This window comes from Centroberyx affinis, unplaced genomic scaffold, assembly GCF_046629955.1.
Source record: "Centroberyx affinis isolate AG114_WGS23_722 - 3 ecotype Tasmania unplaced genomic scaffold, CSIRO-AGI_Caff_v1 ptg000499l_1, whole genome shotgun sequence".
Taxonomy (NCBI): Eukaryota; Metazoa; Chordata; class Actinopteri; order Beryciformes; family Berycidae; genus Centroberyx; species Centroberyx affinis.
The window spans coordinates 98,011-121,735 of NW_027279152.1; the positions used below are offsets into that span (position 1 = coordinate 98,011).

The following is a 23,725-nucleotide window of genomic DNA, read 5'->3' on the forward strand; positions in this document are numbered from 1 at the left end:
TTTCTGAATCGGAAAGTGTTGATGATGATCTGATCTGATCCATAGAGCGTATGAAGATCTGATCATACTGTGTGTGTGTGTGTGTGTGTGTGTGTGTGTGTGTGTGTGTGTGTGTGTGTGTGTGTATGTGTGTGTGTGTGTGTGTGTAGCCACCAGAAATACAAACAGTCTAGAGCAGGAGGGAGTGACGACTAACGAGAGCTTCTGTTTGAAAAACCATCAGGTAGCGAGGAGCTTGACTGACAGGCTCGTCATCCAATCAGGACGATGCCATTCCCAGTGTGCGCTCGCAATTTAATATTTAAACTGAAAACATAAAATGAACACAAGTCATTTGAGTCATCGAGTCTCAAGTCAAGTCACGAGTCTTTAACTTCCAAGTCCAAGTCGAGTCTCAAGTCATTTATTTTCTGTCAAGTCAAGTGTCAAGTCATCAAAACAGTGACTCGAGTCGACTGGAGTCCAAGTCACACTGACTCCAGTCCACATCTCTGCTCCACTGCTCCTCCGCCCAGACAGGAGGAACCAGCTGATCTGCTGTAGAAACCCTGCAGACCGCTGGACCTTCGTGGACCCGGGTCTCTGGTCTGGAGTCTGGTCTTTGGATTCCTGTGTGTTTCAGACTGATCCGCGTCGCTCCGCTGCGTTCCTGTTTTCAGAATGATCCTGATCGGGTCTGGAGGCCGAGTCCTGCAGGGGAACAGAGAGCCGCTGCTTCTTCTTCTTCTTCTGTTTGTGTCTCTTCCTGTCAGACACCTGGGGAGACTCTGCAGTGTCAATATTACACTGATTCACACAGAGGGTCTGAGGCTTGACCTGTTCTTTACAGCACAGGCCAACCAGTGTGACTAGCTGGATGTTCAGTCAGGTCAGTTGTAGGAGTTGGGGGAGTTTCCATGTTAGAAATGTTAATTGTAGAAATGAATTGTGGCGCCCCCATGAGGCCAAACAGTGTGTTGTGTGGTGTATTTAAACACTGGAACACGTGAAGGTGAAGATCAGACCAGCTGGCCTGATGGCCTTAAGAATACTGGATTTTTCTAAATTTAAATTTTGCACCCAGACTCATCAGTATCCCTCGGCTCTGAGCAGAAACCTGTGATGATTTCCTGATTTCACCAGGATTCTTTGAAGATTATGAATACAAGATGACACTCCATGAGTTTTGACCAGTGTCATGTTGGTCCAAACATGGCAATTTTGACTCCTTCAATTTCACCTTTAAATCATTGAAAGGTTCTGGAATCTGATGTCCAACGCTGCAGTAATCAATACACTTTGGATTTCATGCCAAATCAATCACATTGCATATCAGATTGATCACCTGCGATACTGGCTCTGATACATGTGGATTCAGTTTTTTCTTTGTAATTTCTGATGATTCGTATCAGAATTGACCGAGTTTGAATAAAATGAAAGGTTTTATTGATCCAGGGATTCTCCACAGAACCAGAATATCTGATTTTATCTGGAAAAACTTTAACTCTTGAGAAAATACAGAGAGTTCAGAAATCTCAGCAGTCTGGAGTGTGAACAGCTGATCTTCAGTCTGCTGAGCGTTATCATGCTAATTATTAGTAATTTATACACCTGAATAGCTGTCACATGTATATTTCCCAGTGATGAATGTCACCTACTGTACATCAGTTATTATTTGGTACCAGTGTGGGCTGTTTACTGTACAGAGCTGCAGAAATGTGGAATAAATAAATAAATAAATAAATGTACTTTTGGAGAAAACAGCTGTCAGCCTGTTGTTTGGCCACCAGGGGGCGCTGATGCTCATATGAGGAGTTTGGTTACAAAATACTAAATATCCATTTTAGTGATGTAAACAATTATCCAGGTACTCGGTTTGAAATTTAAAACTCAGATAATGCAAACGAACAGTGAATAGCTAATTTCCATAGAAATATTATTCCCATGCGTTAATGAATGTATTGTTTTATTATCATTATTATTATTATTATTATTATTATTATTATTATTATTATTATACACACAGAACACGGAAACACTAAACCAGAAGAAAACCTCGTAAGAAGACAGTTGAACATTTGAACAGTGAAATCAAATTGTAAAGACACGCACATACATACATACATACATATATATATATACACACACACACACACACACACACACACACACTCACGGAGTCTCACTGAGAGTGTGTGTGTGTGTGTGTGTGTGAGTGTGTGACCTCGTTTGGACCAGAGCTTCTTCACCAAGGCTTTGATCTTGGTGACGTAGTGCGGCAGGTATCCCAGCAGCAGCAGGGTTGCCATGGCGATGGCGACCATCCACCTGGAGTGGTGGGTGGCGGAGTCCAACACGTAGACCCGCACCTCCTCCTCCTCCTCCTCCTCCTCCTCTTCCTCCTCTTCCTCCTCCTCCTCCAGGGGGCAGAGCGCGCGCCGGACAGGCAGACAAGGACAAAAGTTTGACTTTTTCTAGCAGTCAGCAAGTTGATAACTGAATGTCCCTCTATAGGAATAAATAACATGTTTCTACATCTTTATGTAGAGGCTTGATATTTATTTTATTTATTTTTATTTGTGTTTATTTTTTATTCCTTGTTTCGTAGTTCTATTTTTTTTTTTACTTCATTGTTCTTGTTGCTGTAGTTGTTTTTAACTATACTACTTTATTTACATTTTTACTATTTGTTGTAAAGCACTTTGTACCAATTGTTTTGTATGGTAGTGTGATGAAAAAAAAAGATCCTGTAAGTCATTATAATGAGAAACTTTCTAAAAAATAATGAGTTAGTATCTCAAAGATAGTAACTCGTTATTTTGAGAAAGTTTCTCATGACTTACAGGACCGTTTTTTCATCACACTGGCGGAAATGGGCTTCATAGTAAAAGTTCAGCTTTATGCAGTCAATATTATGTGATGTTCCCAGAATTAACTGCTGTCAGCTATATATTTTCTATACAGCCCGTATTTCCTATGTGTGAAAACCTCAGGGGTTTTTTTATGTCTATTTATGTATTTATATCAGAGCTTTACATTTTTCTACACCCCTAAAGCTAATTACTGAAACCCCGCTGTGACTTTCCCACAGGAAAAGATCCATAATAGCAAATGATTTCAGTTGTCTTTTGAACACTTACTTTATCTTTACTATGAAGGGAAAATCACTTATTAAGTAATCAGTGTAACTGATCACTGAAAAATGATTGATTTTGTTTTCAATCATGCCTTGATCATCACATGACATTAACACGTCTGAGTACAGTAGGCTATATGTAAAATAACACATATTACATTTGACTTATGTTTAGGTTATGTAAATAGTATTTTGCTTAAATATATCGATTGAGAAATAGATCTGCATTTTCTTTATTAAAACTGGTAGAACGAAGTAAGCAAGTCTTCACATTTAAAAACAACTTGTGTAAAAACCATGGATGTATTGGTAACGGGATAAAAACGGGATCATCCTTTTATCTTATTTTCCCAGGTGTGACGTAGGCGGTACGCTGCGTCGCTCGCTTAACACGTCATCGACGCGACACATGCGGCGGTCTTTTCTCTGTTTCCCGTACTATCAGGATCCGACGGTACCGGAGCAGCGGTCGTGTTTTGAGCCGTTATTTTCGGGATTTTAAACAACGCAGGAGAGATGGCTGTGGCCTCGGTGCCCGGGAGGAAGAGGCTGCTGAAGGAGGAGGACATGACGAAGGTGGAGTTCGAGACCAGCGAGGAGGTGGACGTCACGCCGACCTTCGACACCATGGGCCTGAGAGAGGACCTGCTGCGCGGGATCTACGCTTACGGTAGGCCGGGGATCCGCGCGGCCTCCGGGGAGTTAGCTCATAATGCTAAAGCTAACTTTTTTATTGCTGTGACCGTTTAAATCACGCCCTAAAAACCTTTTATATGGTTGTATCTACTCTGCTATGTAGTTTATAAGTAGTAGTTAGTATTCTCATTATTACTATTATCATTATTGTTATTATTATTAGAACTTCCACCGCAGACCGGGATCACACCGGGCCTTTAGCTTGCTACGTTCAGTTTTCTGTTGTGTGAAGAGACGCTGTGCTAAGCTCGCAGTTTAGTTTGGCCTAAACTTTACTTATCGGCCTGCATACATAAAAGGTAAAACATGATTTTCAGACCTCCTTCCCTCGGGTCTTACGGTAAATTCGACATATAGATAAATAATCCACCAGCTGAGTTCAGATATAAACTTTCAGAGCTGCTGCCGTGTGTTTTGGTGGAGGAGGATGGGAGTAAAGAGACGAATCACTTCGCTGTAAAGTTGTAAATGTTATTGAAATAAGTGCTGCATGGTGTATTGGAGGTGTGCCGAATTGAGGACTGGGTCGTAACAAATAGTAAAAAAAAAAAAAAGTATAAATCCTGGTCTACCTGCTGTTAACCTGAGCCGATATGCAAAGCAGCATGAAACTGCTGGAGTCTGGTGTGAAGCTGAAGCTCTCCGCAGTGGTGGAAAGAGTACTGGGATGTCCCACTCAAGCAGAAGTATTGTTACTGATATCTGAAGTAGGAGTGAGAGTATCGGTGTAAAAAAGAGAACGTTGTTAGCTGTGATGTTTTCCATGTGATTCTAAAAGGAGAGAGGACAGAGTTCAGACTAGATTCTTTACACTGGAAACTTTAGAAATGAGAAAATAAAGTGCAGAAACAAAGTAAAGTCAGATTCCTCTTCTCACTGTGAATGGATCCACAGTCAGTTTACGTTGATCCAGTTTCTGATGGAGAGACACACAATCTGTTCTGTGATGGATGGATTTAAAATGGACTGAAGGACAAAACTGCAGGAGAGATGGACTGAAGGGAAAGTCACATTACTGACTTTAAAGTACAAGAACACAAAAAGCTGCTCAATTACAGTAACTGAGTGAGTCTGAGGTCTTAATGTAGATTACAAAGTCATTAAAGTCAAGTCTCAAGTCTAAATGTAGAACAGCAAGTCAAGTCAGAACAAATCAAGAGTCCAGTATCAATTTAATATCTTAAAGAAAACTAAATATCTAGGACTTTTCAATGCAATATGGTTTTAATAGGATAAAAACTTGGTAAGAGCATCATGAGTTTGGTTTCAACTTCAATAAATTCAATCATTCCATACAAATTCAGAAAACAGAATTTAAATTCAGTCGTCTGCTGGAACAAATCTCATCACTTTCAATCTAAGTCATTTACACAAACACAAGATCTCAAGTCAAGACTTTAGAAACCTTTTCAAGTCATCAGAGTACAAGTCAGAGTCAAGTCACCAGAACCCAAGTCAAGTCCAGTCTCAAGTCTGCTCTTCATGCTTCAAGTGGAGGATGAACTCATTTAAACTGACTTTGCCCAGTTTTGTACTGCTGACATGAATTCATAGTATACATTAGAGCTGCGACTAATGATTATTTTCATGACTGATTAAAAAGCAATGAGGATATTTTTTCATTCATTATTTTGTCTATAAAAAGTAATGACAGATGCCCATCACGAGTTACCAGAACCCAAAGTGATTCTTAAAATTGCTTACTTAAAACCCAAAAAGTATTAATTTATAATGATGATAATATATAATTATAATAACATTTGTGAAGCTTTAACCAGTAAATGTTTGGTATTCTTACTTAATAAATGACTAAAATGATTAATCGATTGCTGACGATCGTCTAATTGTTGCGGCACTAGTAGAGCTGCAGCGATAATCGATTAGTTGTCAACTATTAAATTAATCGCCAACTATTTTGATAATCGATTAATCGGTTTGAGTAATTTTGTAAGAAAAATAAGTCAAAATTCTCTGATTCCAGCTTCTTAAATGTGAATATTTTCTGGTTTCTTTCCTCCTCTATGACAGTAAACTGAATATCTTTGGGTTGTGGACAAAACAAGACATTTGAGGACGTCATCTTGGGCTTTGGGAAACACTGATCCACATTTTTCACCATTTTCTGACATTTTATAGACCAAACAACTAATCCATTAATCGAGAAAATAATCAACAGATTAATCGACAATGAAAGTAATCGTTAGTTGCAGCCCTAGGCTCTAGTAAACATCACAGTGTTGTAGCTTCAAACTGCTGTAAGTCTTAAGAGGACAGTGTGTTTTACAGAAACAAAAAGCATAAATGAATACTCTTCTGAAGCTGGTTGTGTTCTGTCTGTAGGGAAACACTCCATGCTGCAGGTTTCTTTCTTTTTTTTAATTTTAATACTTTTTATTGAACTGCAGTTTTGTGAGTTCCTGAGCCTCAACAGATCTTTTCTTCCTCCAGGCTTCGAGAAGCCGTCGGCCATCCAGCAGAGAGCCATCAAACAGATCATCAAAGGCCGAGACGTCATCGCTCAGTAAGCTCTCTGTGGTTTCTCACTGAACTGTTGCTTCCTCTGACAGACAGAGAATCTGAACTCTCCCGTCTCTGCAGGTCTCAGTCTGGAACAGGAAAGACGGCGACGTTCTGCGTCTCCGTGCTGCAGTGTCTCGACATCCAGGTATTTATATATAAAAGTGCCAGTAAAAAGTTTGGACACACCGCATTTCTTTATTTTTACTATTTTCCACATTTTAGAATAACAGTAAAGACTCAGAACTATGAAATAACACAAATGGAATTATGCAGCGACTAAAAAAGTGTTAAACAAATCAAAACTATCTTATATTTTAGATTCTTTGCCTTGATGGAAAGGCAACGGCTTTGGAAAGAAATTCATACATAGGATCAACTTCACTATTTATATTTGACTAAGAAACTCATTTCAAGACTTTAAGCAGAAGACTGAAGATCAGAATGAAACAGAACATTCAGTCAGGAGTCAGACTGGACTGTAGTGTTTGTGTGATTTCTCTTTATTCATCTGTGTTTTCAGTGTCCAGCTGATCACAAATGTATTCAACGCAGCATCATAAGAAATGTGAAAATATAAAATACCAAAGGGAGGGGGAGCGTTTCTGAGACGCTTCTTCCTGTCTTCTTTCAAAATAAAAGTTGTAGAGAACTGGGAAGCTTTGAACGGCTGGACTCTGTTTCCAGAACAGAGCATCAGCAGGGAAACAAAGAAGCCTTGACATGTGATTGGCTGTTGACTAGTCTTGGCTAGTGACAGTCTGACCAACACACTGGGTCAAAGGCGCAATGAATTCTGGTCATTGTAGTTCACTAACATGCTTTTGGTGCTTGAAGCATTAAATCCTTTTTTTTAAAACTAAATTGACAATAAGCAGCTTCACGCATCACAGCAGCTAAAACAGAAATGATCTTGGACGGCTGCTAATTTTTCACATTATATGGGAAATACTGCGACTTACACACACACACACACACACACACACACACACACACACACACCCTCTGAGCTGCTGTGTCGTCCTGCAGGTGAGGGAGACCCAGGCGCTGATCCTCGCCCCGACCAGGGAGCTGGCCGGACAGATCCAGAAGGTAACCACACCCACACGCCTCGCCCAGCCAATCACAACCAGCGGTTGGTACCATGTGCTGAGCTGTGTCTGTTCTGGTTGGTTACGTGTGTGTGTGTGTGTGTGTGTGTGTGTGTGTGTGTGTGTGTGTGTGTGTGTGTGTGTGTGTGTGTGCGTGTGCAGGTCCTCCTGGCCCTGGGGGACTACATGAGTGTCCAGTGCCACGCCTGCATCGGAGGAACCAACGTGGGCGAAGACATCAGGAAGCTGGACTACGGCCAGCATGTGGTGGCCGGGACGCCGGGGCGCGTGTTCGGTCAGTCACACTACCAATCAATTAATCAATCAATCAATCAATCAATCAGTCAGTCTAGCTTTAGTTATTATCACTGGAATGAGTCTGGAGCTCCACATGGGGAAAGTTGGGTCACTGCAGGAATACAGCAGGCTGTGTTTTCTTGTTTGGGTTCAACACATTTTTTTATTAGATTGTATTCAGGTTTTTATTTTATTTTTTTTAGTTGTTTTTTTTATACTACTTATTTTGGCTAACAGCTTATGGAAGCCCGTTTTCGCCATCTGTTAAAATAAATCTGCCGCATGTTATTGAAATGTTAGTGAAAAATTTTTTTCAATAGTGTGACTTAGCATCTCATAATTATGAGATACAAAGTCATACTGTTGAGAAAAAATCTCACTTGATGATGAAAAAAAAATAACATGCGCCAGATTTATTAACAGATGGCGGAAACGGGAAACGGGACTCTGAAAGCCAAATTTAGGATTTTGTTGATGATGGGACCGCTGATGAAGATGAAGATGCTGCTGCTGGTGTGCTGTGTGTCAGTGTGACTGAGGCAGCCAATAGGAAGCTGAGCTGTGTTTGTGTTTCCTCAGATATGATTCGTCGCAGGAGTCTGAGGACGAGAGCCATCAAGATGCTGGTGCTGGACGAAGCCGACGAGATGCTCAACAAAGGTCAGAGCCACTTCCTGTTCTGCAGGTTTGAAGGAATCTTCCTCTAACATGATAAAACAATAATAACTGAATAAAATCATCTGGAGCAGAGGAGACGAGGAAACTTTCTACCACTGATCCGCTGCTTCATCAACTCTGCTGAAGTCTTCATAGGATCTAATAGTTTGTAAAACACTCTTTTCTGTGGATTTTACCTTTAAAGTCCAGTACCTGGTTTTCCATCCAAGTATTTTTCTTGCAAAATGGGATTTATTGAATTAGAAAGGATGAATGAATGAGTCCAGTTTGATGAAAATTCCCTCAGTATGGTAAAAAAGCTAGTTTGCTCGTTTGAGGCAGAAAAGGTTTTTGTCAATAAACATTTCGTGGTGAAAAGCGACAGAAACTCGTCTTTCATGAAGAAGAGTGAAGAAGACTTCCTGTTCTGAAGCCGATCCATTTGCTTTAATCCAGCTGATGGAAACAAGACTTTTAACCCCGTGAAAATGCTCATTTTCTTCTTCAGTATCTCTTGAGTTCTGTGTTCACCATCCACCAACATCTGACCTTCCTAACATTCAGTTCACTGTAATAAAGTGGAGCTTCTGGCTGCTGCGTTTTCTATAGTGATACAGGTCAGAGAGCTGCTGGGCGAGAGAGAGAGAGAGAGAGAGAGAGATCTGATCGTATTTCCCTCTCTGACATGTGAAAGTCGTTTTTAATCCGCAGCAAAATGAGAAATCAACCAATAGAAACTAATTCAGGTTGTCAGTTTCCTGTTGTTTTTTACACCAACAACAACAACAAAAAACATGTTAATGAGAACCTGGATGTTTTGGGGTCTGTGCTCAGGTTTTAAGGAGCAGATCTACGATGTGTACCGCTACCTGCCGCCCGCCACCCAGGTGTGTCTGATCAGCGCCACGCTGCCACACGAGATCCTGGAGATGACCAACAAGTTCATGACAGACCCGATCCGCATCCTGGTCAAACGGTCAGTCAGCTGCTGCTCTGTGGGACACTGAACCCAACAGGAACCTGAACCATGACAGATCAAAACCAGTAAAGCAGCATTACATGAAACCAGATCTATAGAAGGAGTTTCAAGTAGAGATTTAAAAGATTCTACAGATTTCTCAGCAGGTCGATCCAAAGCCAAACCAATCTATAATCTATATATCTAGAATCTAATATAATATGCAACATTTGATAATAGATCTATCTATCTATCTATATCTATCTAAAAACACACCACACTATGTAGGGGTTTCCAAATTGATAATTAGATGAATACATGTCCGTCATGTTTCTGCTTTTGATGATGTCATTAAGTGACAGCCAATAGGATGTCCCTGTGTACGAGGTTTGAGCTCTCAGCTTTCTCTCTCTCTCTCTTTCTGTCTCTCTCTCTCTCTCTCTCTCTCTCTCTCTCTCTCTGTGTCTCTCTCTCAATTCAATTCAATGAGCTTTATTAGCATGACATGTATGTGTTGCTAAAGCGTTTAAATTGCAAAAAAAAAACAAGAATAAAAACAAATGGTACATCAAACAGGAACAATAATAATACTTGATAGTAATAGTGAGAGTAGGAAGGATAATGAATAAACAGTATAATGATTATAATAACAACAATAACCACAACAGCAGATAATAATTGTAATGTAATGGGATCATAACAGTAAAAAGATGATGTTAAAACAGGAAAAGGGATGACAGTGTGAAGTGGTTTTGACAGGATTCAGGTTCAGGGGTTTTGGGGGTGGATGCATGCAGCTCCAGGTTTTCTCTCTTTTCTCCAAGGAGAACAGACTTTTTTTTCTTAGTTTTCAAGATCATTAAATCAAATCATTAAAGATAATTTTTTCTTGTATTTTGGGAAAAAAAATCATCTCTCAAACGCTCATATTTTTTGCAGAATATGAGGAAATGCTCTTCACTTTCAATGTCTCCTGAGTCACAGTTTGGGCAGATTCTTCTTTCTCTGGGAAGCCATGTTTGTTTGTGGCGTCCTGTCTCTGTGGTCAGCTGCTGGTCGCTCAGTCTGTACAGAGTTCATATTTTTTCCTTTGTTTGGGGTCTTTAATTACAGTGAGATATTCTGCATAATTGTAATCCTTATGTAATGCTTGTAGCACTTAAGCTTGTTTATTTGTTTAATTTCATTTTTCCAATAGTGAATGTATGTTTGTTGTGTCTCTCTCTCTCTCTCTCTCTCTCTCTCTCTCTCTCTCTCTCTCTCTCTCTCTCTCTCTCTCTCTCTCTCTCTCTCAGTGATGAGTTGACTCTGGAGGGCATCAAGCAGTTCTTCGTGGCGGTGGAGAGGGAGGAGTGGAAGTTCGACACTCTGTGTGATCTGTACGACACGCTGACCATCACCCAGGCCGTCATCTTCTGCAACACCAAGAGGAAGGTGAGCTGAGGCTGTGAGCTCCATCTGAGTGACTGACAGCTGACTGACTGACAGCTGAGTGACTGACAGCTGAGTGACCGACAGCTGAGTGACTGACAGCTGACTGACTGACAGCTGACTGACTGACAGCTGGTCGTCAACAGCAACAACAGTTTTAGTTTGGAGCTGGTAGAGTCTGGTCTGCTACAGGAAGTCTGTTCTAAAGCTCAGGTCCACTTCCTGTTTCAGGTGGACTGGCTGACAGAGAAGATGCGCGAGGCGAACTTCACCGTCTCCTCCATGCATGGAGACATGCCCCAGAAGGAGAGGGAGTCCATCATGAAGGAGTTCAGATCCGGAGCCAGGTACCAGAACCAGAACCCTGTAGACCAGAACCACCTGAAGCACAGCCTTGTTTTGCTGTAGTCCTGACTTCATATCATTTCTGTTAGCTGATTGGTTATTGTCAGAAAGCTAGGGCTGTCCTGAATACCATTTTTGGGGCTTCGAAGCTTCTCACTGAAGGGGGGGGGGGGTAGGAAAGCCCTGTGTTCCACGAACTTTTCAGGCAAACATACACTGATGTGGGCGGAGGTAATCGGTCTTGTGTGCAGGTGCACAGAGATTCCCGGTGAGTGCACAGTGATATCTGGTAATGTGACACTATAGGGAGTGAGCTGACATTTAAGGAGGCGCGGACAGTGACACAAATCTCCGGTTCACAAAAGTTGTGCGTTCTCAGGGAATTACGAACGTGTGGCGGCCCGAAAATCTCCCGAACATCCCCAGACATCCGGGTTCAGTGTGTTTCCGTACGCGTGTTCAGAGATGTACAGGATGGAAACGTAACTTTTCGCCTAATGAATAAAAAAAAAACCCAAAACAAAACGCAGCATTCGAATACTGATTTGGACGTCGATCACCATGGCGACGGTAGAAGCTTCGAAGCATTCGGGTCGGTAAACACCGACTCTGTTTTCAAAAGTGCCAAACGAGTAGCAATATTAGTAGCAGTAGTAGTACTAGTAGCAGTATTTGATCATTTATCTGATGTATTGCTGTGTGACTGTTCACTTCAGTGTTGATTGAATGCATTACTCTTTGTCTTTGTGTGTGTGTGTGTGCGTGTGTGTGTGTGACTGTGTGTGTGTGTGTGTGTGTGTGTGTGTGTGTGTATGTGTGTGTAGTCGTGTGTTGATCTCTACAGATGTGTGGGCCAGAGGTCTGGATGTTCCTCAAGTTTCCCTCATCATCAACTACGACCTGCCAAACAACAGAGAGCTGTACATCCACAGGTACACACACACACACTCTCACACACACACACACACACACACACACACACACACACACACACACTCACACACACCTTTATGTAGTGCGTGTTCAAAGTAACCCCCCCTCCCCTCTCCTGTCACAGGATTGGCCGGTCCGGTCGTTATGGGAGGAAGGGTGTGGCCATCAACTTTGTGAAGAACGACGACATCCGGATCCTGAGAGACATCGAGCAGTACTACTCCACCCAGATCGACGAGATGCCCATGAACGGTACCAGACCCACTCTGCTGTCTCTGGGCTCTCTGGGCTCTCTGGGCTCTCTGGGCTCACTGAGCTCTCTGGGCTCTCTGGGCTCACTGAGCTCTCTGGGCTCACTGAGCTCTCTGGGCTCTCTGGGCTCACTGGGCTCACTGGGCTCTCTGAGCTCACTGGGCTCTCTGGGCTCACTGGGCTCACTGGGCTCTCTGGGCTCTCGCTAATTGATCATTAACATTAAACAGTAACTAAACTCCGAACCCAAATCTGTGGTGAAGCCTGATATCTAATGGTGAAGAGCAGGAAACTGAACTGGCCTTCTGCTCCTAACAGTTTCCTGCTTCTCACCACTAGATGTCAGGCTTCACCCCAGACCAGGTTCAGGGTTTAGTTGCTTGTTAAAGTGAGACTTGTTGACAGTCTGCCTCCTGTCTGTTCAGCTTCAGTTCCCGGACTGAACTTTCTCCAGATACGTTCACAACTTCCATGTAATTTACCTCCACTGTTTATTTCCTCTGTTGTTTATTATTGTTTGTTTGTTTCCTCTGCAGTGGCCGACCTGATCTAGACGATGAAGCCGCTGAACCGCGGCTCCTTCACCCCTTTACTTCCTGTTATTTCCTGGACTTCCTGTTTCATTTGTTGTTTTTTTTAATAGTTTTAGGCCAGAGTCTGAATTTGTGGTGACTGTTGCTGCCGCTTTTTTGTAAATAAAGATCCTTTGGTTCCACATCCAAGTCTCACTTCATTTAGAAAACACATAAAAACTCCTTCAGCTGTTGCATCCTGCTGCTGCTTTGATCTCAAGCTCTCAGCACCGCTCACACTCCCAGAACCAAGACACACACACACACACACACACACACACACACACACACACACACACAGACAGAGACAGAGACAGAGACACACACACACACACACACACACACACACACAGACACACACACACACACACACACACACACAGACACACACACACACACACACAGACACACACACACACACACACACAGACACACAGACAGAGACACACACACACACACACACACACACACACACACAGACAGAGACACACACACACACACACACACACTGCTGCTGCTGACAGCTGATATTTTGTGCCACTGTTCTTTAAATTTGACCATTTTCATGTTAAAAAACTCCCCAAAATGTAAACATTCAGTGTAGAGCTGCAACGATTAATCTATTAATCGATTAGTTGTCAACTATTAAATTAATTGCCAACTATTTTGATAATCGATTAATCGGTTTGAGTAATTTTTTAAGAAAAATAAGTCAAAATTCTCTGATTCCAGCTTCTTAAATGTGAATATTTTCTGGTTTCTTTCCTCCTCTATGACAGTAAACTGAATATCTTTGGGTTGTGGACAAAACAAGACATTTGAGGACGTCATCTTGGGCTTTGGGAAACACTGATCCACATTTTTCACCATTTTCTGACATTTTATAGATAAACAACTAATCGATTAATCGAGAAAATAATCGACAGATTAATTGATGATGAAAATAATCGTTAGTTGCAGCCCTAGTTCAGTGTTTCCTGCAGAGTTTTCTTCTCATCAGGAGGAAAAGCCTCTGAAACATTTAGACACTAAAACTCTCCACTGAAACCAGGAGGAGGAGAATAATTTGTTCAGCTGAAGATTGAATATAAAGGTATGTGAGGCTTTATTTCTGGATGTTTTAGATACCTGGTTATAAAGCAGATTTGTTTATAGATTTCTTTTAAAATGTTATTGACCTCAGCTGAGATTTTTTTGGGGGGGCTTTATTAGTTGCTTTTGTTCCCCTTATAATATTTTTTTCTTTTTTTTTTTTCAAGTTTTCAGTTTTGTTTTTTCCATTTACTCAAAATGTCATTTTGGTTGATGCATTCTGTGATTCTGGTTGGTGCTTTTCTTTAGAAGGTTTGAGGCATCAGGCAGTGCAGCATGTCCCTGTTTTCCTTTGATGTTTTCAGCTCTCTCCTTGTTAAAGTCTCACATTGTGTCTCGACTCTCCTTGCCGCTGCTCTCTGGTGGATTGGATCCCAGGCTCCCGGCCCACATGTGACTCCAGAGTGGAGAGTCTTACCTCTACACAATCTCTGTTCACCACCGGCCTGCTGGAGGCTGCAGGTCTGAACTGATCTGAGGTCTGAACTCTGCTCACTTGCTTTTCCAGTCTTGGTACTGAACCCAGCTCATTTCAACAGAGTTTATCAGCTGGTCCAGCTCTTAGACTGTCCTGTAGTCTGAAGGTCTCAGGTTCAAGTCCAGCAGCTTCCTCTCAGTGTTTTTACTGTCAGTAAAGTGTAGAAATGTCCTGAGGCTTCAGGCTGCAGATCAGAGCTTCTATGTGTTCATCAGTGAGCTGCTGTTATTATTTCAACCAGCTGACATGGTGGATTTCTTTCAGCAACAGGATGTCAGATACAGGCCAGTAGGTAGGGAAGCCACTCGGCCAAGCTGGTCCAGGCAGTCAGACCTTAGGCAGGTTCCACTGCTCCATACTGATCGCTTTACTCTCCGTAACTTCAAAACACATTTTGGGCTCAGTTCTGCTGTTCTGGGGGTTTGTTCTCCTTCACTAAAGTCTAACGCTGAGCAGCAGCGAGCCATAAAAGCAGATCTATTCCTCCAAAGCCAAACTTATTGCTGTCATAACATTTATAAACTTATTAATATTAATATGTGAGTTGTCCTGACTGAAATGAGCAACACAAGTTCAGGCAGGAAACTCGAGCTGGCTGTCAGGTGGTATGGAGAGAGACGACACTGCGGGGGGACAGGAGGAACCACTGAGTTATATCTGGGACATGAGTTTACATCACTGAACTGACGAATAACAAGTCTACAACTTTATTTAGCCATCAGTAATGGTTACTGAGGGGGAAATGCCTAACTTTTGCTCCGTTGAAAATGACGGTTAAACCGCTTGATGTTGTCTAACGTTATATTAATTCTAGTCTAGTTGTAGGCTGCTATCTAGGCTAGACTGGTACAGGAGGCAAACTAACATGAATCCTAACAGCCTACTTTATACTCAATAACCTACCTGTTTGTTGATGTGTTTGTAGAGGTTTGCAAATTTCCAAGGTTTCTAATCTTTTTCTGTTGCGATCACATAGCCATGATTAGATGATAGTCGTTGATTTTAGCTCTAGGTGCGGCCCAAGGAGGTTCTATCAAGGAGGTTCTATATTAACATGTTCTTTTTTTTTTTTTTTTTTTTTTATTTTATTGTCAGCATCAGATATACAAAGTTATCCAAAAGCATAAATGGAGTAACAGAACAGTAATAACGAATAACAGACATTAAAATATACAACGCCTGGGGTTACAAACAAAGTTTGACACAAAAAGATACAAAATGAAAATAGTGCAGTACAAATTATATTAAGATGTTAAATTTGGAGCACAAACTTAAAGTTTTCACAGCTTTACTATTGCATGAGGTAGATAATGTTCTAATATAGGACTCTGCTTCTTTTTTAAAGGTAGAGAAAAAGGGTTTAGTTTTCAACACCTTACATTTATGGATATAAAACTTGGCCAGCAATATGATGAGATTACACAGGAAAAATTCATTATCCAATTCTTTCCTGTAATTTGTATTAACATGTTCTATATTAACGGGTTCTATATTAACATGTTCTATATTAACATGTTCTATATTAACATGTTCTATATTAACGGGTTCTATATTAACGGGTTCTATATTAACGGTGCGGCAGGAGAAAACGTCACTGTCTGCGACAATGTTTTGGTTAGTGGTCTGTTTACGCTCTACTAGTTCAGATGTACCTGAAGTCTCATGGTGCAACTAAACAAAGACACAACTTTAGTGTCAAACTAACTAGTTTCAGGACCAGTTAGTGTGACTTTACACCCTGACTTACGATAGAGCTTACGGTCAGCTGGGGCACCTGGCTGCAGATGTGTTTTCATATCAATATCAGCATCAACCCAGCTGGATAATATTCAAACTGTAACGAACCGAAGACTTTGAGTCAACTACGTTTCAAAGCAAATATCCTGTGAATTTATTTATATTTTGGTTTGATTTATTTATTTATTTCTGAATGTTGCTGCCTGTCTCATGGTCTTGTAGATTTATGATACAGCCTGATGTTTCCTATGGTTCATCTGCATGGTAGTTTATCATTCTGTTAAACTCTGAGTTGGGCCTCTATGTGAATGTTGAACTTGGATTATGGCACAAGGGACAGTGACATCATATCCTGTGTATTGATAAAATATTACTCCATGTATCAGACACATGCAGTTAATGGTAATTTTGATGGAAACATTTAGTGTAAAAAATGTGAGCAGTTGGTATAAACTGTGTCAAAGTTAACTCAGAGAGAGCAGTGGGGGGAGCAGAGCTGCAGCTGATCCTCAGATGAACCTACAGAGGTTAATGCTCTGAAGATGGAAAACCTCCTGGCTGTGAGTCACAAAGACACGACACTTAACACGGACTTTTACTGTTGATGCTTAAAGTGCATTTAATGCCGATACCTGAATCCATTCACTTGAGAAAAAGTTTGGATAGAGAACTTTTATTTTGATCTTCTGAGTCCTGTTGTGTCAGGATTGTTCTGTTTTTATTTAAACTACAGGATTTGTGTTCTTCTCCAACCAGTGTCTTTAATCTGCTGCTTCACTTTGGTAGAAACATTTCCACTGTTCAGTAAACACTCCTCCATATCAGTTCAGCTCAGTTCATATGATCTGAATCTGCTTTGCCCTGTTTGTGGGATTTTTACACTCTCATTTAGGACTTGGGGCTCACAGCAGGAAACACTGACGCTCTTCAGCCTGAAAGAGCTTCATCAGAGCTTTAAGAAGAGTTACTGTGAGTGCAAGGTGAGCTTATAGGCAAGGAGACAGACCAATCACAAGCCAGCATAACAACACAACAACCAATCAGAGAACAGAGCTCATCATTTTGTGTTGAACATATTGTAATTCCCAATGGTAATAATAACACTTTATTTTTATAGCACCTTTCATACATTACGCATATATGCAGCTCAAGGTGTAAGCAACAAATTAAAAACATAACTAAATAAAAAAAAGGAATAACAAAACAAGGGGTACAATTAGTGATAAAAGAGCAATAAACAATTTAATTAAGAAGAAAGGAAAGTAAAAAAAAAAAAAAGAGTTAAAATAATTATGATCGCAAAGATTGAAAATTATTAATAATGGTGTACAGACTGCTGCTAGTTGTAAGGTAGATTAGAAAGATGTTTTCAGTTGTTTAAAAATGTCCGATACAGGCTAAGTGCAGGTTTGCCTTTTATATTGACTTGTAATAAATGATAATATAAAAAAAAAAAAACTGCAGGACGCCCTGATTATATGTCGTATTTTGCAGGTCAAGTTTACAATGTGATTCTAACATCCCGCACAATAAATCCTGGTTTGTCAGATCAGAAAACAGCGACACAGAGCATCCGAGGAAACACTGAAGCTCTCTGCTGAAGCACCACCTGGCTCACATGCTAACACACCGAAAGATCAGATCCAACACCCGCTGGACAGCTGAGAGAGCAGCTGACAGGGAGAAAAACTTTATTTTACCAGTGGAAAAAATATCATGTTGGTCAGACATCCGGTAGACTTCAGATCAGACTAAACAAACACAGAAGCAGCATAAAACGTGGAGATATCAGCTCTCCTGTAGCTCCTGTAGTGAGCACAAGGTGGAGAAACTAAAATGTTTTGGGATTGAAAAAGTGTCAAAACCTCAGAGGAGGCGATACTGAAACAAGGACACAGAGTCAGAGATGAGAAGCAGATCTGCAGAGAGGAGGAGAGTGAAGGATCCTGGTTCAGTGAGTCTCTGGAGACACTGACATGTCTCCTAACGGCCACTAGGGGGCAGAGAGACTAACAGAATGAATGAATGACTGAATGAATGAATGAATCGATGAATGAATGAATGAATGAATTAATGAATGAAAAGGTGAGTGAGTTACTTCTTTAGTAATACTACTAACTGGAGCTTAGCAGAGTAAAAAATTTGCCCCCAATGTTATGCAACATGGGCGACAGTAGTTTTATGTCATATAGTGCCATTCACAATCACTGAAAATGAGCCAAGTGAGACAGTGAGAAATGAGAAAGTGTAGTATTTCTATTTAAAACTCATTATTCTAACTTATGTTATATGTTTATGTATTGTTATTACTAACCTATAGACAACCTATTTTACAGCAGTCCTGTTTGATCATCTTTGATCATCTTTGATCATCAGTTACCATCTTCACAGGCTTCATATTCATATTTTCTGTAATAAATCCACGTCTTTAACATTGTTTTTTGTCTTTTACACTTTTTAAACATTTACAAGAAGCATAATAAAATGATTATTAGCAATCCAACCCAGTCAAATTGCCAAAATGACAGCAGACCACAGTATCACATCAAATGGTGATGAATGTGTCGACATAACCAAGGTCTCGATTTTTATATATACCAATGTGACATTGATATTTCCTGAGTCAAACCTCTCTCCTCTCTCTCTCTCTCTCTCTCTCTCTCTCTCTCTCTCTCTCTCTCTCTCTCTCTCTCTCTCTCTCTCTCTCTCTCTCTCTCTCTCTCTCTCTCTCTCTCTCTCTCTCTCTCTCTCTCTCTCTCACAGTATCAGTTCAGTAGTCCACTTTCTCTTACCGGTGTGGCAGCATGTTGTTTCCAACATGAAAAGGTATTGTACAAACACTTTTCATTACAGTTTATAGTGTTTTATTCTTCAACCGGTTAATTCTTACTGTTGACTGATTTAACTGTAATAAGACGATCATACAGAAGAAGCCTCTGTTTGTGATCAGGAGGGTGAAACTCTGTTTCGGTTGGAAACATAAAACACTTTGCGACAGTTTGTGAACACATCAGTGTTTGAGTGTTAACGTTAACGTCCTGAACATGTAAATTAGTTGTAATGTTTTGAATCTGTTCTAATCAGAGCAGGAAGGCTCTTTAGTTCACTGTAGATGAGGTTAAATTTCACCATTTGATGGACGCATCATAAAACTACTTCCTGATTCTCTGCCACAGACTTCAGATTGGACTTTGATCCTGATGTTATTTTATATCAGCTGTTTGTTCATGTTATTCAGGTCAAGACCTGTATTTACCAAAATTATATTGATATGTCATCTGATCACTTTATATTTCAGTAAAAGCAGGACTGATGAAATACATGCTGCTTAATGCACTTCATAGACTTTCACTGTATTCTAACTCTGTTTCTACTACGACACACTTTTAAAGGCATATTCCGCTAAAGCATATTATACATTTTGATTCTTTAATGGTATACTCCACTAACTATTACTAATAGTTCTAACTATTGCTAATAGTTAGTGCACTATAAACACTATTTCAACTACAAGTAATACTTTTAAGGTATATTCTGCTAGAACTCTCTCGTTTTTAAGATACTTTTATTGCTATATATTGATCTATGGAGTTGAATGTAGAAGAGTCCAAAGTGAAGTCTGGTGGTCAAATTGTAAACAACTTTAAAAAAGCAACTCAGCTAAAAAAAATAAGTTGATAAACCCGTCATGCTTAAGCAAGCAACTTCCTACACTTATGAGTGTATCAGTAGAATAAGCTTCAATCACCCAAAATTAAAAAGGTAATTGCCACGGTGACCTTACATTATTCCTGTTAGCCTGGAACAACCATGTAACATAAAGCAGAATAAGATTTAAGGAGGGGTGGTATTTAGAGAGCAAATAGCATGAGGAGAGAGGAGAAATTCAATGGGAAGAGGTCAACTTTCTTCTTCTTTTTCCTATTACTGTTATTATTATTATTATTACTATGTTGGTGTTCTAATACTTGTTGTTTAGACCTAGCTGGTAGTTTCTGGGTATCCACCTGCTGCTGTGGCTGCTTCACTAAAAAGTGAATTTCCTGCCTTAGTGTTCTTCTTCTCTGTCTACCAGGATCCAGCAGGAGAGACCAGACTCTCCTCAACCCAGCTGTGTGTCCATGAAGAGTGACCGGTCAAAGGGTCGCCTTAATGATTTTAAAGATGAACACCATTCTTCTGAAAAGAAGTAAGTTGTTCCTAGCATTAAAATGTTACTGTATTCATGTTTTAACTATTACTCATGTAGAAGTTTGCTGAGCATGCATGATCTATTTCAGCATCACTCTTCTTCACATACATACAGTAATATATTCAAACCTGGGAGCTGCTCAGTATAACTAGTCTGTTACTGTTAGATACTGGGAGCTGCCCAGTATAACCACACTCTTCTACTGGATCAATTTGTGGCTTCAGTTTCTTGTATAAAGGATCTTTGGAGGAAGTTGTGGAGGGAGGGAAGAGTGTTTCTCATTTTCTCTCCAGCAACTGTCAGCCTGCTGGTCAAAAGCCGGTCTGTCTGACTGTTTTCTACCAGCAGCTCTGCTTTGTCCATCCTGTGTTTCTATCAGGATCCAGCAGGACAGACCAGACTCTCCTGCACCCAGCTGTGTGTCCATGAAGAGTGACCAGTCTATGGGTCCTCCTCTTAACTTCAAACATGGACACCACTCTATTGATAAAAGGTAAAAAATATAAACTGGTGATGAAAGCAGTTGGGTTTGTTGCTGTCAGTCATGAGATATAAAATTGGTCTAACCCTCCATACTGTTAGACAGTAAACACTCCTGTGTGATGTTGAGGAGCTTTGATCCTCTGTGTTTTCCAATGTTCCTACAACACCCCAGTGTATTGTATTGTATGTCAATATAACACACAGTGAGTCAGCTAGAGCAGCTTCATATCAGCCTTCTCCAAAACAACTGGATGGAGACCATTTCTCCATCCGCTACTTCCTCCGCTTTTTCCTTTGGCCTATGGAATTGTCAGTCCGCTGTAAACAAAACAGAATTTATCCAAGCACTTGCAAACCTATCTGACATTCAGATACTAGCCCTGACTGAAACCTGGATCCGTCCAGAGAACACAGCCACACCAGCTGCGCTTTCAGCTGACTCCAATTTCTCTCACACACCCCGTTCCGTTGGGCGTGGAGGTGGCACAGGTGCCCTCATTTCCAAAGACTGGAAATTCTCTAAGCTTTCTCCTCTAAGCAATAACTCATCCTTTGAATACCATGCAATCATGGTTACCGCTCCTATCAAATTATTTGTGGTTATCATATATCACCCACCAGGGCTACTGGGGAACTTTGTTGTTGAACTGGACATGCTACTCTCAGCCATTCCTGAAGATGGCACCCCACTGATTGTCATGGGGGACATGAATATCTACCTAGACAAACCCCAAGCGGCTGACTTCCTGTCACTACTGTCCTCATTTGACCTCAAACTGGTCTCCACCGCTCCCACACACAAAGCGGGCAATACACTTGATTTGATTGTAACTCGAAATTGTTCCACGGCAAATCTGACTGTCACCCCTTTACATCTGTCAGACCACTTCCTTGTTCAATTCACGGTTTCCTTGCCGAAACATCCTCACGTTCCGCCGCAAATGGTCTCCTTCAGACTGAACCTCCGGTCCCTCACACCGGCTCGGCTCTCCGATGAGGTCTCGGCTCTCCGATGAGGTCTCGGCTACCATGCCCCCTCATAAAGAGTTCTCCTCACTCCATGTCAATGAGGCTACAGACACACTCTGCTCCTCACTAGCCGTCTCTCTAGACAATCTCTGCCCACTCTCATCCAAACCTGCTCATAAAACCCCCACTAGTCCATGGCTCACCGGTGTCATCAGAGAGCAACGGGCGGGGCTCAGAGCAGCTGAGAGAAAATGGCGTAAATCCTGTGATCCCACTGACCTCACTGGCTACCAAACTCTCTTATCGGCATTTTCCTCCCATCTAAAAAGTGCCAAGACCACTTACTATCAGGAGAAAATCAGCAGTGCCAAAGACGCTCTGAAATTATTTTCAGCTTTTAATTCACTCCTCAAACCTCCACCACCTCCACCCTCAAGCTTGCTCACGGCTGACCACTTCGCATCCTTCTTTACTGATAAGGTTTCTACCATCAGTAATCAGTTCTCTGAGCCTGACCAACTCAGTATGCTGCCACCAGCTAACAGGAACCCACTCCTGTCTTTTTCCCATCTCACTGAGGAGCAAGTCTCCAAACTTATGCTTGACTCTCGTCCCACTACCTGTCCATTGGACCCCATACCCTCCAACCTCCTGCAGGCCATCTCGCCCACACTTATCCCTGCAGTCACGCACATCATCAACTCCTCACTTACAGCGGGTGTGTTCCCCACTGCTTTTAAGCAAGCACGGGTTACCCCGCTGCTAAAGAAACCTACACTCAGCCCATCTCAGGTTGATAATTACAGGCCGGTTTCACTACTCACCTTCCTCTCAAAGACACTTGAGTGTGCAGTCTTTAATCAGGTCTCTGAATTCCTCTCTGAGAACAACCTCTATGATCCTAACCAGTCTGGCTTCAAACGAGACTGCGCTCTTGTCTGTTGTGGAAACACTGCGATCAGCTTGAGCTGCCGGTCAGTCCTCTGTCCTGCTCTTACTTGACCTATCAGCCGCCTTTGACATGGTTAACCACCAAATCCTCCTCTCCACACTCGCTGAGCTTGGCTTCTCAGGATCGGCTCTCCGCTGGTTTGAGTCCTGCCTCTCAGGGAGATCCTTTAGAGTGTCTTGGAGAGGGGAAGTGTCTAAATCCCACTGCTTGTCCACAGGGGTACCTCAAGGGTCAGTGCTCGGACCCCTTCTCTTTTCTATATACACCACCTCACTGGGTGCAGTGATCCGCTCACATGGCTTCTCATACCATTCATATGCTGACGATACCCAGCTCCTCCTGTCGTTCCCGCCAGATGACCCCACAGTCTCGGCGCGGATATCGGCATGCCTTGCCGATATCTCGGCTTGGATGAAGGAACGCCACCTTCAGCTTAACTTGTCAAAGACTGAGCTCCTTGTCATCCCAGCCAGTCCCTCTGTACAACAACACATCAGTGTCCAGCTCGAATCAACTCAGCTCATGCCCACAAAGACCGCCAGAAACTTGGGTGTCATGATTGATGACCAGCTGACCTTCAAGGAGCATGTGGCTTCTGTTGCTCGGTCATGCCGATTTGCTCTGTACAACATCAGGAAGATCAGACCCTACCTGTCTGAGCATGCAGCACAACTCCTGGTTCAGGCTCTTGTAATATCACGCCTTGACTACTGCAACTCCTTACTGGCAGGGCTCCCGGCTTGTACGATCAAACCTCTGCAGATGATCCAGAACGCGGCGGCGCGTCTGGTCTTCAACCAGCCCAAAAGAGCTCATGTCACTCCGCTGTTCATCTCCCTCCACTGGCTCCCAGTTGCTGCCCTCATCAAGTTCAAATCCTTGATGCTGGCCTACAAAACAGCAACCAAAGCAGCTCCGACCTACCTGAACTCCCTCATTCAGGTCTATGCTCCCTCCC

At 41.8% G+C, this 23,725-nt stretch overlaps 1 protein-coding gene across 1 annotated transcript; it reads left to right on the forward strand.

Moving 5' to 3' along the window:
• The first annotated feature begins 3,517 nt into the window (after window positions 1-3,517).
• eif4a3 (eukaryotic translation initiation factor 4A3) lies at window positions 3,518-13,009 on the forward strand. Its single transcript, XM_071517507.1, has 12 exons — window positions 3,518-3,785; window positions 6,260-6,332; window positions 6,410-6,476; window positions 7,358-7,420; window positions 7,582-7,714; window positions 8,296-8,376; window positions 9,208-9,349; window positions 10,627-10,765; window positions 10,994-11,109; window positions 11,932-12,039; window positions 12,165-12,292; window positions 12,829-13,009. The coding sequence occupies exons 1-12, from the start codon at window positions 3,632-3,634 to the stop codon at window positions 12,843-12,845; spliced, it is 1,221 nt and encodes a 406-aa protein (XP_071373608.1). The 5' UTR covers window positions 3,518-3,631; the 3' UTR covers window positions 12,846-13,009.
• Window positions 13,010-23,725: the final 10,716 nt, after the last annotated feature.

What these genes read in the sequence shown, in the direction of transcription:
- eif4a3 (XM_071517507.1), top strand. Translation starts at nt 3,632, where the DNA reads ATGGCTGTGGCCTCGGTGCCCGGGAGGAAGAGGCTGCTGAAGGAGGAG. An exon ending in CGACGAGATGCTCAACAAAG is followed by an intron (nt 8,377 to 9,207) that starts GTCAGAGCCACT and finishes GTCTGTGCTCAG; the next exon opens with GTTTTAAGGAGCAGATCTAC. An exon ending in ATCCGCATCCTGGTCAAACG is followed by an intron (nt 9,350 to 10,626) that starts GTCAGTCAGCTG and finishes TCTCTCTCTCAG; the next exon opens with TGATGAGTTGACTCTGGAGG.